The sequence below is a fragment of the Macaca fascicularis genome, chromosome 13, assembly GCF_037993035.2.
Source record: "Macaca fascicularis isolate 582-1 chromosome 13, T2T-MFA8v1.1".
Classification (NCBI taxonomy): Eukaryota; Metazoa; Chordata; class Mammalia; order Primates; family Cercopithecidae; genus Macaca; species Macaca fascicularis.
This window is the reverse complement of record NC_088387.1, coordinates 67,021,807-67,036,561: the sequence shown is the minus strand read 5'-3', so window position 1 is coordinate 67,036,561 and position 14,755 is coordinate 67,021,807. Positions and strand designations below refer to the sequence as shown.

Genomic DNA, 14,755 nt, shown 5'->3' with positions numbered 1-14,755 from the left:
AAAAAGCTCACTTTGTTAATGTACCCAAATGGCAAAGGAAGACTGGAGAAAGGGCTGTAAAGAGGTGATTTAACAAACAGTGTGAAGGAACTTCTGGCAAGAAAAAAAAAAATTGCAATGTGAACTTTTTAATAAATGTGATAAATTTATGGGCTTCAATATGAATGAAAAGAATAATAACCAAAGTAAAAATACTTTAAATCCAAAATGTGAGGTGTTTGGGATAGCGCTGCTGAGTAACTAAGGCTGGTAAGTTATTTGAAGACTTGTTGAAATCTGTTTATTCCATTCTCCCAACCCCTCATTCAAAGAACTGAAATAAGTCAGGAATTATGGGATTAGAGTAAGAACAACTGCCTGGAGCAATGATTTATTATTTCCTTCTGGATGCTTCAGAATCTCAGGAATCTACCAAGTATCTCAAGGATTTTAAAACAGAAGCTGTGATCACAGCAAAAGAGTTCAATTTATGTCTCTTGAAAGTGTTTCTGGCCATCCAGGGGAAATATGCTCATTCTTTATTTTCTAGTCCCTGGGTGGAATCTGTTGCCTTATAGCAGGGGGAGAGGCAATATGGCAGCCAAGATTATTGGCACCATTCATTCCCTCTTGAAGTATTTTGTTAATGCTTACTCTGCTGTATCATGTTCCATGAACTGTTTAGAGTGATGGAAGACAGCTCCTGCCCTCACGGAGCATACCATCTACTCAATCATCATCTTCCTAGCCTTGAGGACTCCAGGTGTGATGCTAACCTGAGGAGTCTCCTTGGGTTCCCCACTAAAAATAGGATAGAGTTAGGCCATCTTTTCCCAGGATCAGGCTTATAGGCTTCAAACTTTACTATAGCCAGGCTCTGTGAGTTACAAACCCAGTTGCCCACACAAAATCTTCTTTCAACTTGAACGTGCCCAAGCTCGTCCTTTAGTCTCAAACATCCTAAGCCTTTCCCTCTCTGTTCTCGCCCCCAATAGCTCTTGACTCTTCTTCTTTATCCCTTCTACCCATGTCTTCCCTCACTATCTCTCCCTGGTCCCTAACTGACCACCCTGCCTATCCTAACACCCCTCACAGATCTGTCCTTGCCCCTGCATTTCATCACTGCTAGGGTTACCTTCCTCAACTACGAAACTGTTTATGCTGTGTCCTGCTCAAAATAGTCATTGGTACCCTAATTTCCTGGCCTGGCTAAGACAGCTTTCAAGAGCCGCCACTGCCTGCCTGACCCATCTCATTTCCTGCCATTCTGTGTAAGACTTAAACTGTGGAGGACATTGTCTTTTCTCATGAATCCCCTTTGCACCTTGTCTGTCATATGAACTCATGTCTTCCCTAATGTCCTGGACAGCTGGTCACTCCATCCTCTATATTTCTCCATCCTCCATCTTTCTATGTTACTGTGTATATATATTGACATATTGTAATTATTTATTTACATGTCTCTTTCCCCTGAAAGTGGGCTCCTTGAAAGACAGCAGTGTGATTTCTGTTTATATATCTATGGTACTGTACCTCACATACCATAGGTCCATAAGGACCTGTTGAATAAGTGAATGAGCTAAAATATACTGGTTTATCAACAAACAGAGTTTTCAGACTGCTTCCATCCACTCAGCTTAATGAGCAAACATGGCATGCCATAATCTTGCAGTTTTCTGGGACATCTAGATACTTTGAAATAACAGGTGTGTCTCAACAAAATTGAGATTGGGAGGGTCCTTTCTTATTGATCATCTCTCACCAACTGAATGCCAAAGTGTTCTACAACCTTAAATAGTTACAAAGCTTCTAGCATTCACCTATTGTGAAAGCTACCCTTTATTATGGGTTTTTTGTATTACTTGCTTATGAAGATTCCTAAAGATATATTTTCCAGCGAGCACTTTTCAGATGTCCAACGTGCATTTAAAGTACGTATTTTGTTTTTGGAAGCCATATTCACACAGATATGCTTATGTTGGTTATAGATATATAATGCCAATTACACAAATGATGAAATTTGTATTCATCATACTCTGTGCCAGGCACTCTGCTAAGTACTCTAGACTCACTGTATCATCTGTTTTCTGTATTACCTCTTTTTAGATGAGGAAACTGAGGCAAAAGATGAAGTAATTTGTCCAAAGAACCAGAGATAGCAAGGGCGGCCAACATACAAATCCAGTGTCTGATGTCAGAACGTATACTCTCATTAACATCACGCTAAAAACTGGAAAAAAAAAAAAAAAAAGTCTACTTCTATTTACTGTGTAAGCAGATGCTGAAAATTGAAATGGGAAAATTTCTATTTCTGTTTATTTTTATTTATTTTATTTATTTTATTTTTTTTTGAGACTGAGTCTGGCTCTGTCGCCCAGGCTGGAGGGCAGTGGCCAGATCTCAGCTCACTGCAAGCTCCACCTCCCGGGTTTACGCCATTCTCCTGCCTCAGCCTCCCGAGTAGCTGGGACCACAGGCACCCGCCACTTCGCGCGGCTAGTTTTTTGTATTTTTTTAGTAGAGACGGGGTTTCACCGTGTTAGCCAGGATGGTCTCGATCTCCTGACCTCGTGATCCGCCCGTCTCGGCCTCCCAAAGTGCTGGGATTACAGGCTTGAGCCACCGCGCCCGGCCGATTTCTGTTTATTATATAAGCGTAAGTTTATACAATGAGCTAGTTTCCTATATAGGTAATGTGCTCTTGATTCCCAACATCTATTTTTTTAGAAAGGCACAACATCTGTACACACTGAATTTAAAACATTAGGGTGATTTTTTTTTTCCATCTAGGAAAAATACTTCTCAACGGCTACTGACTCCTTAAAATATCAGTTGGTATTTGACGAAGTTTCATTTTTATCAAACTACAGAGGAAAATTGTTATACAAACCACAATTGTAATTTGTAGTTTTTTGGTGTCACAGTGATCTATGTAAAATGGAAACTTTAACTTAAACTGTATAATCTATAGCAACAGACACAGAAATGGCACTTGACTCTGGGACCCCTTCATGCTTTGAAATCCTAATGAGGATAGTATCCGGCGCTTCTGCAAGCAGATTTAATTCTGAGAAGAGAACCTTTCCCTAGCAACAACATTAAAAAAAAAAAATTAAAGTCAAAATCTAACTTGAAAACAATATTTTGAAAATCAATAATTAAATTTCACAACATAAAACAATTATAAAACTATACAGATGACTTTAAATTGAATAATTACAATCACAGTAGCGCCTAATTTTCAAGGTAACCAGTGGGTAAGACCAAATGAGATTGTCAGACTGTGCTGAGCCTCTGCTAAAGTGAACGTTTCAATTAGACAAAGTAATTAATGACTTTGGGGACAGTTCAGCCTCTTTCTCTTGAGATCACCTTGTTAGATAATTTAAATGAGAAACAGATTTGGATAAAAGGTGATCAGTGTTTTCTTCAGTTGGAAGATGTGAAAAGAAACCTTTTTCTCTTTCAGCCTTGCCTTACACCCAGACAAAACTCTTGTTGCAACTGGCCAAGTCGGGAAGGAGCCATATATATGCATATGGGATTCCTATAATGTCCAGACTGTGTCTATTCTTAAAGATGTCCATACACATGGAGTTGCCTGCCTGGCTTTTGACTCAGATGGACAGGTGTGTATCTTTTTTTTTTTTTTTTTACTTGTTTTATTTAATGACTTCTCACAATTCACTTAAAACTATAATACCAATAGCCAGTAGACTAAAAAATCCATCAACCCTTGCTGGTTCTCCTGACACAGCCTCCTAGAATTTTTTACCTGTTTTTTCCTCTTTAAAGCTGTGGCACTAACACCAAGCTCTGGATAGGCCTTGGTATTGGTTCCCCTAGTCCCACCATCTGGTCAAAAAGCCTCCATAAAAGAAGTCATTAATTCATGCTGATCAGGTTCACCATAGCCCAGTAATTCTACTTTGTTGTCTGTTGTTAGCTTCCTATTTGGAGTAAGGGCTGGACCAAGCCTTATTCACAGACCTCAAGCCCTGAGCATGTCTGTAGTACTTCTTGATTTCAAAAGATGACATCACCTCCTAATAATCCACTGAGAAGATTATCCTTGACTCTTTACCTTGATGTCATTTCTAGCTTCTTCTCCCTGTCCTCTCCCAATTCAATCTATCATCAATTCCTGGGTATTCGTGTTTCTTTACAATAACTGACATTCTCTCCTTTCCATTCTCTCTGCCACTGTCCTGTAAGTGCTAATAAGTCAATGTCATGTCTGACTTAGTTTAACCTCTTAGTCTCCTCACAGGCAATTTCTTGCTAATGCATTTCATCAACTGAAAACAGTGTCAAAGCGTTTAAAACCAATGAGAGCTTGGAGTACCCAGTGAATAAAGTCCACACTTTGTTAAGTGGGCATTCTGTTTTAGCCAACTTTTCTAGACTTTTATCCGTTGTGCCCTTGTCGAATTGAACAAATCTGCAAGACTCCTGTACGAGACCTTGCACGTTTGTACCTCTGGGCCCTTCCTCAGTCTGTCCTGTCCACCTAAAGTGTCCTACTCACCCTTTTGCCCATTGAAGTGATTCAGTCTCCAAAGGTTTTTACAAAGCCTGGCCAATCCCTCCCAACAACATTTTCTCTTCTTCCTTTGACCTACAGCAATACTTGGCAGAAAAGATAGGTTGATATGTTCTAGAAAAAGTAAAAACAGGGGTCATTGCTGGCTCCGGCTGCATTCATCTCCTCACTAAGGCCGGGCCTCTTCTCCCCATTTTCTCAACCGCCTCCGTTTCCTGTGCCACCCTTCCTCTCTCTCTCTCACCCTCCATGTTTCTGCCTGTTAATTCCTTCAGTCTAATTTTTGACAAATTTCAGAGTTAAATCTGTAAGTTGGTGCCATGCAAAGATCTGTGAAATTATTCATAGAGGCTTAACTGAAAGTCTGTGGGAAATTCAGTGGATTATAGGAGTTGACCTGGTTTGAGTCACTTTTGAAAAACAATTAGCATTTACTTGCTGTTTTCTGCTATTTTAAGAGAGCATCAATCACTAGTCATTTTTCTTTCTAGAACTAGATTCACTACATATGTAGACCCCTGGAATTATATGTTCTTTATTTTACTCCTCTGTAATCTCATCCAGTTAGTTTAATGCATACATTCTCTTGTATGTCTACATAAAGAGACAATAGCTGGATGCCAGTATTTGTTCAGGCTTGCAGTTATATTGGCTTCCTAAATAAACTGAAGTGGGTCAGAATCCATATGCATGTACAAGTATAAATGTATGCTTATGTGTGTACTGGTGTGCACCTTCTCTAATCTGATTTTGTTATTCAAGCAAGCATTCTTTATCAATTTGTTCTGAAGTATCACAAGAAAATGTAATGCAGCAAAGGGAAATCCAGCTTTAACTTAGTTTTTGTCCATGTTAATTTATGTTAGAATCCTAACTATTTTCCTTTAGATTTCATTTTGAAGGATGGTGGGGGTGGATTGCGTGGTACTTAACTGTCAGGTGAGAGAAATAACCTCTTGTATGTTAGCCATGATGGATTTCGTGGCTTGTTGATGACTATTGCTTCAGGTCCGCCTTACTCCCTGGACAGAGTTAACTGGAATCGAATGATATTTAGAAATGACAAATGGCCCATCACCTCACAATCGACAAAAGGCAGTAGAAATGCTTTTCAGGTAGCTATGGAACCTGTCACTACAGATAACAAAATAGGTTTCTTTCAGCTTTTTCTCAATCAAGAAATGCGGGTTTTACTTCAGTGCCCCTATTTGTGTTAACTGGTTTTCTTCTCTTAAAAAGAATAAGCTGAATGGAATTCATCCATTCAGATTTTCTTATGAATAAAAATACAACCACATCTTACTTCCATTGCTGAAACCCTCAATTAAAAAATTACAGCAAAGACATTTTTTAAGGACACATTAAAAAAAAAAAAAAACCCAGTGATGTGTGTTACATTAAAAATTCCTAGTGGAAGCCAGGTTTAGTGAAGAAACCTGAAGAATCCCTGCATAACAGCACATGTATACATTTAGCCATGTGTGGCTGGCTGTTTCATCCACACTGAGTGTGCACATATGCAGACATACTCTCGAATGTACTCAGTACGTACATGCTCTTATACTTGGGGAATACCATATGTTTAAAACCTCTTTAATTTACGTTACTTCACTTGACCCATACAACAACCCAACAAAGTAGAAGGAATGAATATTTTCTATACCCATTGTACCAATGAGACAACTGAGATTTAAGGAGGTTCATTTTGCAAGGTCTTATGTCTAGCTACTTAAAAGTGAAAAGAAAAGCCAAATCTACTTACAGTTCAGACTTCTTACACAATGCTGTCTCCTTACAAGTGATATCCTGCAAGAAACTCTGATTTTGGTATGACTGTTGCCTGTTTTTCACACTTTCGGTTTTGTATATAATCATATGTGTTGAATTTTATTTTTCCTTTAAGGACAGGTTCTGACCTGAACCCAAGGAATTTAGGCTGGGAGGTGAAGTACCAGATTACTTCTACTTAGATTATATTATATTTTAGTCACCTTAAATGTTTGTAAAATTATAGAAAACTAAAAATTAATGTTCATTCTATTCGTCAAACCCTTAAATTTTAGCAGTTTGAAGCTTTTAGACTATAGAATCCTGGGTTCTATTAAATCTCACATTAAGATTTTACCTAAAAATTTTAAGTAAAAAATTCCAAATACTGCCTTCAAGTTCTGTTTCTGTAATTTCTATTGACTTATCAGAGGTTTCCTGAGAGTTTACCTGTATGTTTCTTACACTTAAAAGGATAAAGGAGCTGTAGCTCTTAGGTTTCTGAAATTTCAGCATATGCTAATGGAGAGTCATCTATTGAGATATTTTTAGTTTTGGGTTTAAGATGGGTTTTGAGAAATCGGTTTGTTATAAGAAATTCAATGCCTAACCCATAGTAATCAGTAACTATTTCTCAAGTGTCAATAAATTTTCCCATCACTTTTAGGTACTAAATTATTGTTCTTATTCTTAGCGTTTAGCCTCTGTGGGGTTGGATGCCAAAAACACAGTCTGCATTTGGGACTGGAGGAAGGGAAAACTTCTGGCCTCAGCCACTGGCCATTCTGACCGGGTAAGAACTTGCTGGATCAAGCTATGCAGATTTCAGAACTGGGGGGGACCTGTGATATTGCTTCTCAGACTTCTAATGTTTTTAAAAGTTAATTTTTCACGTATACATTTTTCCTATTAAACTTATAAGCATCTTCTTTTTTCATGATTAACAGCTAACTGTGTTAATGTGCTTCTGGTGATCAAGTACTTTATATGGATTGTTACTGCTTTTCATAGGCAAAGCAAATTTTTGATGCTGGCATTTTACTACTTTATGAAATCAAAATGGAATTGAATTTGAAATTATGTATAGTTTAGACGTATTCATTTAGAAATGGAAATAGTTGTTAGAAAATAGTCACAAAATATGATTACAGGGGTACACATTTTAATTTTGAATGAGTGTAATGACAGCTTTGTGATTCTTTGTTGTATTTGAGAACATTGAATGTGGCCTGCTTATTCCTATTGAAGTCAGTGTGATCAGAAATAATTCCATGTAGTCTTAGGCGATGAAGTGGGTTTATACATATAACTGGTCAGAAATCTAATTTGCCAGTGTCTTGCATGATTAAAATAATTTGACTCCTTTATTATCTTGGGTTCTCTAGTTTAAACAATGAATTTGCGTGACTGTCTTACTTGAATTTCTAGGTGTTTTGTATTTCTGCACAATGTAAGTGTTCATGTGGAACAGGCTGTCCAATCTTTTGGCTTCCCTGGGCCACAGTGGAAGAATTGTCTTGGGTCACACATAAACACCAACACTAATGATAGCTCATGAGCTAAAAATCAAATCATCTCATAATATCTTAAAGTTTACAAATTTGTGTTGGGCTGCATTCACAGCCATTCTGGGCTGTGGGTTGGACAAGCTTGATGTAGAATCAGGCTCTAATTAAACATGAAATTCACTGTCTCTTGCTTAGAAGGAACTCCTAAAAAAAATTTTAAGTACGAATGGCACATTCATCTATGGAGGTTTGTAGTTGTAAGGAGACCCCACAGATGTTGCAAATTCTACTCCAGGATCAAGTCTTCAGAAAGCTCAGGAGTGACCAACAATAGAACCTCAGTACTGGGAGAGGCCTGGTACCCCACTGGTCCAGTGGTTCCCAATCCTAGCTACACATAGAATCCCCTGGGGAGACTTCACAGCTTATATATATATATATATATATATATATATATATATATATATATATATATATATATACTCGTATGTAATATTTTATCTGAGTTATGCTGCATTTACTACTTCTGTTTCTGAATCATTTTATATAGTCTGACCTGGACTAGTATACTGTCTATCTTATCACCTTGGAAAAAGTAGAAAACTAAAGTTACAAACAGTTTAAACCAGTAAAATCTCCTTACTTAGAAATAGCCTAATGTAATCACTTTGGCTTGTATAGAAAGAACTTTTATTGTTAAATTCTTACTGTTAGGCTAAATTTGGCCTCAGCTGCCCTCCATATGGTAAGTCTCTACAAAATCAACTGCAACCTAGCTTGGTAAGTAACAAGACTGAAAATTTAGGTGTATGCTTCTGTAACAAATAGCTGAATGGCAGCCAGCTTCAGCCAATGGCAGGCTGCCACCTGTTCAGACCATGCCCAAATAAAGCAAATTCGGAGCTGAAACTAGGAAAGCTGTTTCTGTACCTCAGTTCATTTTTCCCAGGATGCATATACCTAGTGCTGAGTCTGTAATCTTAGGATGTTTTAATGAAATGCTTTATTTGGAACACTGTTCCCCCAGACCCCATAATCTGTGTCACACATAATTTTGCTCTTTATTACTGATACCAGTATGAATTATTTACTGCTTGTGGCTAACTTCAAGATTATCTTCAAGATTATTTTAGTGGCACTAAAATACTTAATCCATTACATTTATATAATGAATGTTTTATACCCTGCAAAATAACTTGATATACTTTATCTTCATTGACCTTAACAAAACTTGAGGTGGTATAATCCACTGTAGAGAAGATGAGGTTAAGGTTAGAGGTGCTCAGACTTGCCTGAGCTTGGATGGCTGAAATGGATACTTGGACCAAGTACTTTTTCTTCAGTGCTCTTTCCGGGGACCCTAATTGCTCCTTTATATGTGATGAGCAGTTAGTGGTCTAGGTTATTTCTCTGGTCTAGACTTTGTCCCTTACAAGTAGTCCTTCCCTTTCTATCAGCGTGTCATGGAATGTGGTCCATGGATCCACCTCTGTCAGAATCTCCTGGAGTCTGTTTAAAGATTTGGGTATCTGGACCCACTAAATGACTAAATTCCAGACCCACTAAATGACAGCATCTCAAATGGGCTCTGGAAATACCTGTTTTAAGCAATTGCTATGGGCGATTTGATTCTCAGGATTGACGGTCTTTTCCTTCTTGTCTCTGAAATGGAAATAGAACTACCTGCAAACTGTCTGGTAGCTCTTGTTAAAGAATGACAAATAGTAGTAGCAGATATATTTTCAGTTCATCGTATAATTGAAAATATAATAGTATTTGGGTCAGATTAAAATGATAGCCTGAGGGACTGTTTTAAGTTAGTGTCAGATAAATGCCTCTGCTTTATGTTTAGGAATATTAACTTCTGTGATTGCTAGAGACTATTGGCCACATTAAATTGTAGTTAACTATTGAATGTTTTCCTGGTTAAATATAAGTATTTAAAAATTCTTTAAATTTCTATTGAAAAGCTATCTCCAAAGTGTTAGCATTGTGGAGAGCTATTGAAAAATTTGATCAAAAATTGATCCTAAATTGTCCATTTGTTTATCCCAAAATATGACACCAGTTTGTTTTAAATAATTATGGTAAGTTCTCTCTCTACTCAGGCTTTAAGGTAAGTAGACATGAGGTGATAACATGTATGTTAGTTCCTGACTCATTCCAAGCCAAATCTTCCATTTTTATCCTGTGCAGGTAACATTGTGTTCTAAATGTTAGGGTAGAGTCTTGGCAATTGGACTAGTATTTGGAAAAGGCAAAAATATGTCAAATGACCAACATGGCAACTTTTAATGTTTTGAACAGATTTTTGATATTTCCTGGGATCCATATCAGCCAAACAGAGTGGTTAGCTGTGGAGTAAAACATATAAAGGTAAAGTTTTTTGTTTTTCATTTTTTAATTTTGGTACCTTGAGTGCAAATAATTTTAGGTGTTTATATAGATAATTTGATGTTGAGAGACTGCTTGACTTTTACCCTTTTTTTCTTCAATATAGAGCCCTCTTACCTGTTTCTCTGCTCCTGAAGCAAACTAACATCAGCTGATGGGGCTCTCTCTTAGAAATGCAAAGTAATGACAATCAAATGAAGTGCTCAGCAGGCAGCTGAAAAGGAAATTTTATGTAAATTAAATATCGAACTGAAGACTCATAATACTTGTGGGATTGCATGTTTTAAAACAGTGCTGATTTTAATGTTGTGAAGTAAGTTTTTCCATTATAATGAATATTTACACATTTGCATGTCAACACTTTGACATGTTACATTCCCTTAAAAGAAAGGTGTCAGGTTGCACTCTACAAGGAAATAGAGGAATTCACAGTACAAAGCTATCTGGACCATTGGTTTTTAAATGCCCCAATCTTCCTCTAGACTACTCTTTCATCTGGGTAGGCCCACATTTGCTTCTTATTATTTTGTTCACAAGTAGCAAAATTAACTGCATCAACATGCTTTGCTCTGACATAGCAAAAATTTCTCCTGACCCCTGGGATATGGCCCAGGATCTTCTTTCTCTATAGGATTGTAAATAATAGAAGTTAAAGTCCATAAACAAGAGTATAAGGATTACCTTCTTGCATAGAGCATGCATGGATTCTGTACAAAAATGGTACATTTCTGTATGAATGAAGATTTTCCTCTAACCAACCCCTCCTATTTTGCAGTTCTTTTAGTCTAGTTTTTCACGATCCTTCCCATTATTCTTACTTGGTTAGAAAGGGACAGATGATAAAATACTCAAGTATAACAAATACGGAAGACTTACCTAAAGAATGTTACAAAACTCTGCAGAGGAATGTAAAACAATACTTGAATAAATGAAGTGATAATGTTGATTCTGGACATGTCTAAAATTTACAAATGTATCATTTATCTCCAAATTTATATTTGGTAGAAATGCAGTTAAAATCCCTGTTACTTCTGTTTTTACCTGACAGAATTTCCCTTTAAATTATCCTAAATTAATCTGGGAGCATAAAATAACGACAATAACTATGAACTTTGGGATAAAAAAAGAATCATGAAGAGGATATGTACCACTATTTACTAAAGCATAGTAGAATTTAATTTAAATGGTATAAGACTTGGATGAAAAGAAGTAATGCTGAAAAACAGACCTTAATATGTATGACAACTTAGAGTATAATAGCATCTCTAATTGGTAGGCACAAATTTATCAATTTTTTGGATAAAGCTAATACTTCATACTATACACTAAAACAAAGTCTTTATGGATTAAAGAGGTAAGTTTCAAAAACTTTAAAATAACTAGAGGAATATATAGACAAATGTTTAACTGCTCAAATTGGAGAAAGATTTTTTAAAATGTAAAAGCAAAGACATCATAAGGGATAATACTGATGCAACTGTAGAAATATTAAAACATTCTGTATAATTCCTTGTTTCCACAAAAAGAGGGAAACTGCAAACTAGCAAAAGTATAAGCAGCACACAAAGTAGATAACTGGGTTGTTCTGAAAATGCAAAGACCTCTTGCAAATCTGTAGAATGGACAAAGAACATGGAAAACTGACAAAAATAGAAACACTGTTGGCCAATAGACTTATGAAAATGTTTAAATCTCATTAATAATTAAGGAACACAAATTTAAAAATAACAAAACATTTTAAATATATCAAATTTATGACTAAAAGTACCCTATCTTGGCAAGGATTCCGTGAATGAGCACTGTTAAACCTTGCTGGTAGAGAGGGGTAAGCTGAGAATGGTCTTTTGGTCCAGAAATTTGGAAATATTTATCCTTAGAAATGTCAATTATCGTTGATCCAGTAATTTCATATCTTAGAATCTGTCCCAAGCAAATTGTTATAAGTGTGAACCAAGAGCTGACTCATTGCTGAGTAACTGATCAATAGCAAATAACCAAATAGAAGATCTGAAATAAACCAAACAGAAGATCTGAAACCACTTAAGTGTCTCTAGGAAGTTGAATAAAATGTTACATCCATATGATGAAACACTGTACAATCGTTATGTTTTAGATGATTCATTATATTGGGAAGTATTCAAAATCTATTATGTGGGGAAGTTCACAGTTGACTTTGTGGGTGGGTGATGGTGGGATTAGATTTGTGGCTTTTTCTTTAAAAACATTTTTATGTAGGAAATACATTAGAAGGACATCTCCAAATGTTAAACAGTATCTCTGGGTAGTGGGTTGATGGATAATTTTTCCCTTGTATACTTCATTGTAAAATTATTTTGCAATAATATATATTCCAAAATAAGAAATTTAAAAATGGAGAACAAAAATTTCAGAGGTTCCACTACTCAAAAGTGTAAGATATTCCACAACACTTTAGAGTTTCATAAACATTTAATAATCCTGTACCAAGCCCTGATGTGTATATTTTTAATCTAGGAAAACGTCAGCTGAAATCTAGGTACTTTGCTTTATTAGCAGCAGCTGGAGGCTCCTTCTATGCTTGGTACAGCACACCTGAAAGACCAAAATCTCATTCAGTTTTATATTTGAGTTGGTACTGGATGAAAGAACAAAAACAGACCCTACTTTCAATTTGCTTGAAGTTCAGCCATTAAAACATTAAGACAGACCATTTTGGAAGAAAGGTAAAATCAAAGCCCTCTATCGATAAAGATGAGATCCCAGCTGGCTTTAGAAGCACGTTGTCAGGATGGAGATGCTGCTTAGGCTGAGCCTCGGTGGGTGTGTGAGTTTGGTAGGAAGGATTGGGAGGCAGAACTAGGGGAGGGGTTGCACTTCTGTCAGGAGTTAAGAGAGGCATTGGTCACCCATGGAAGCGTGGGACTGGGGAGCTGGGATGGCCCATGGCTCGTGATATGTTCCAAGATTACCAATGTTTTCATTACCAAAGAACCTATTCCATAGTTTTCTTAGGGAACAAATATTTTGAAATATGGTGGCCACAAAATAAACTAGCCATTGAATCATAGTTTCCTTAGCAATGTTTTATCAGTCAAAGATGTGTTATCTGCCAACATGAGTTTCTGATCAGACTAAAATATGAAAATTGTTTCAGCCATGAGTAAAAAAACATGTGAGTTCATGATGATCCTGATTTCTGTTAGGCTGTGGGGGGTTTCTGGAAATTTGGGACCCTAACCTGGGAGCCATCGTCCATCCTGTACTCAGCGCTGAAGAAACCCAGGACCCTAGAGGGTTAGGTGGGAATTGGACTTCTATTCGTAACTGTTTCCCTCTACTTGACTCTGGGCAACCATTTAATCTCCCTGAGGCTGAATTAATATTGATTCATTCTATCTCAGAGAGAGGTCACTACCTCCTGAATTTAAGATAATTACATTAAACAGTATGAAACCCAGTAGGGGCACAATAATGTTAATTTCTTTCCCCATTTCCTAGAATCACAAAAATGATGGCAGAAGTGAGATTAAAGCTCAGCCTCTGACTCATAGAGCTCTTTCCACTGAGAAATTTCTTTAGTGAACTACCTTGCCTTAACTTTTTTCAAAAAGAAAACCCCGCATTTTTTGGGTTCTAACTAGATTTGCTGCTTAATTGATAGAATTCTCCTGATTCCTTCCTATCTCTTTCTATCCTTGGTTAACTCTAACTTTTAAGTCGGTAAATTCTAAAAGCAGAAAAGCTGAGACAAGATTCTGAAACTTTATTTGAAAACAAGAGCTACTTACCCTGTTTAAATTTAATCGTCTTAGCAGAACTTGGATATTTTTTCTAAGCAAATACAAGCATTTTTACCTCAAAGAATCTGGAATGTCTACCTAGCAATATTTTATTAATTTTGTTTAGAAATATAATAAATTTAAGCAAACCTCAGCAAATTATTTTTCCTATCTGTATTCTGTATATCCAATTACCAGGATTCCTCCACTTTTCTTCCCAAAAAAACCTACCTTAACATTGAATTATTCCAGTCATACATTGAGTGCAAAATCTTTGTACTCGAAGAAAATACTTTCATCTGAAATTTGTGTAGCTAGGGTGAAATCCTTTTCGGATTTGTAAATCCCCTATGTTTTGGCAAACAGGCAAATCGCAATTACATGAAACAAATGCTTGAAAAACAGTAACAGTTGAGCATCAACCGCTTCATTGGTTTTATAGCAAATGAGCCTACCAGGTTTGTGGATACTGTTGAGCCATCTCTAGTCAGACAGAAGGGACTTCAGGGACTACCTAGGGCTAGATGAACTCAAGGTACCTGCCAGCTGTAACAAAATTTGCATTGCAGTCTGTGGGTAGAGACAGGAGAAGATAAACAAGGTCTCCTCATTTGATGTGAATTTAATCATGCATTGCTACCCTAAACTGCCACTGTTTTTCATGTAGGAAATGCTTCTCAAAAAGAGATAATATTTCAGGTATTTGCCATTTTCTGCAGAAAATATCACAATTTTAGGGAATCATTTGACTATTTGGAATGTTTCATTTGGGCCTTATACCATCTGACCTGGTGACTTGTCAGTAA

At 36.7% G+C, this 14,755-nt stretch overlaps 1 protein-coding gene across 7 annotated transcripts in view; it reads left to right on the top strand.

Moving 5' to 3' along the window:
- The window catches only part of EML6 (EMAP like 6), a 257,346-nt gene that overhangs the window by 92,644 nt on the left and 149,947 nt on the right, over positions 1-14,755 (top strand). For all 7 annotated transcript variants that reach the window (XR_010580450.2, XR_006691700.3, XM_065527077.2 and 4 more), the window contains exons 3-5: positions 3,449-3,608; positions 6,984-7,082; positions 10,105-10,173. Coding sequence is in view for 5 of the 7 variants with exons in the window: in XM_065527077.2 (XP_065383149.1) it covers positions 3,449-3,608; positions 6,984-7,082; positions 10,105-10,173 (328 nt within the window). In the remaining 2 variants the exon portion in view is untranslated. The remainder of the gene's footprint in view (positions 1-3,448; positions 3,609-6,983; positions 7,083-10,104; positions 10,174-14,755) is intronic.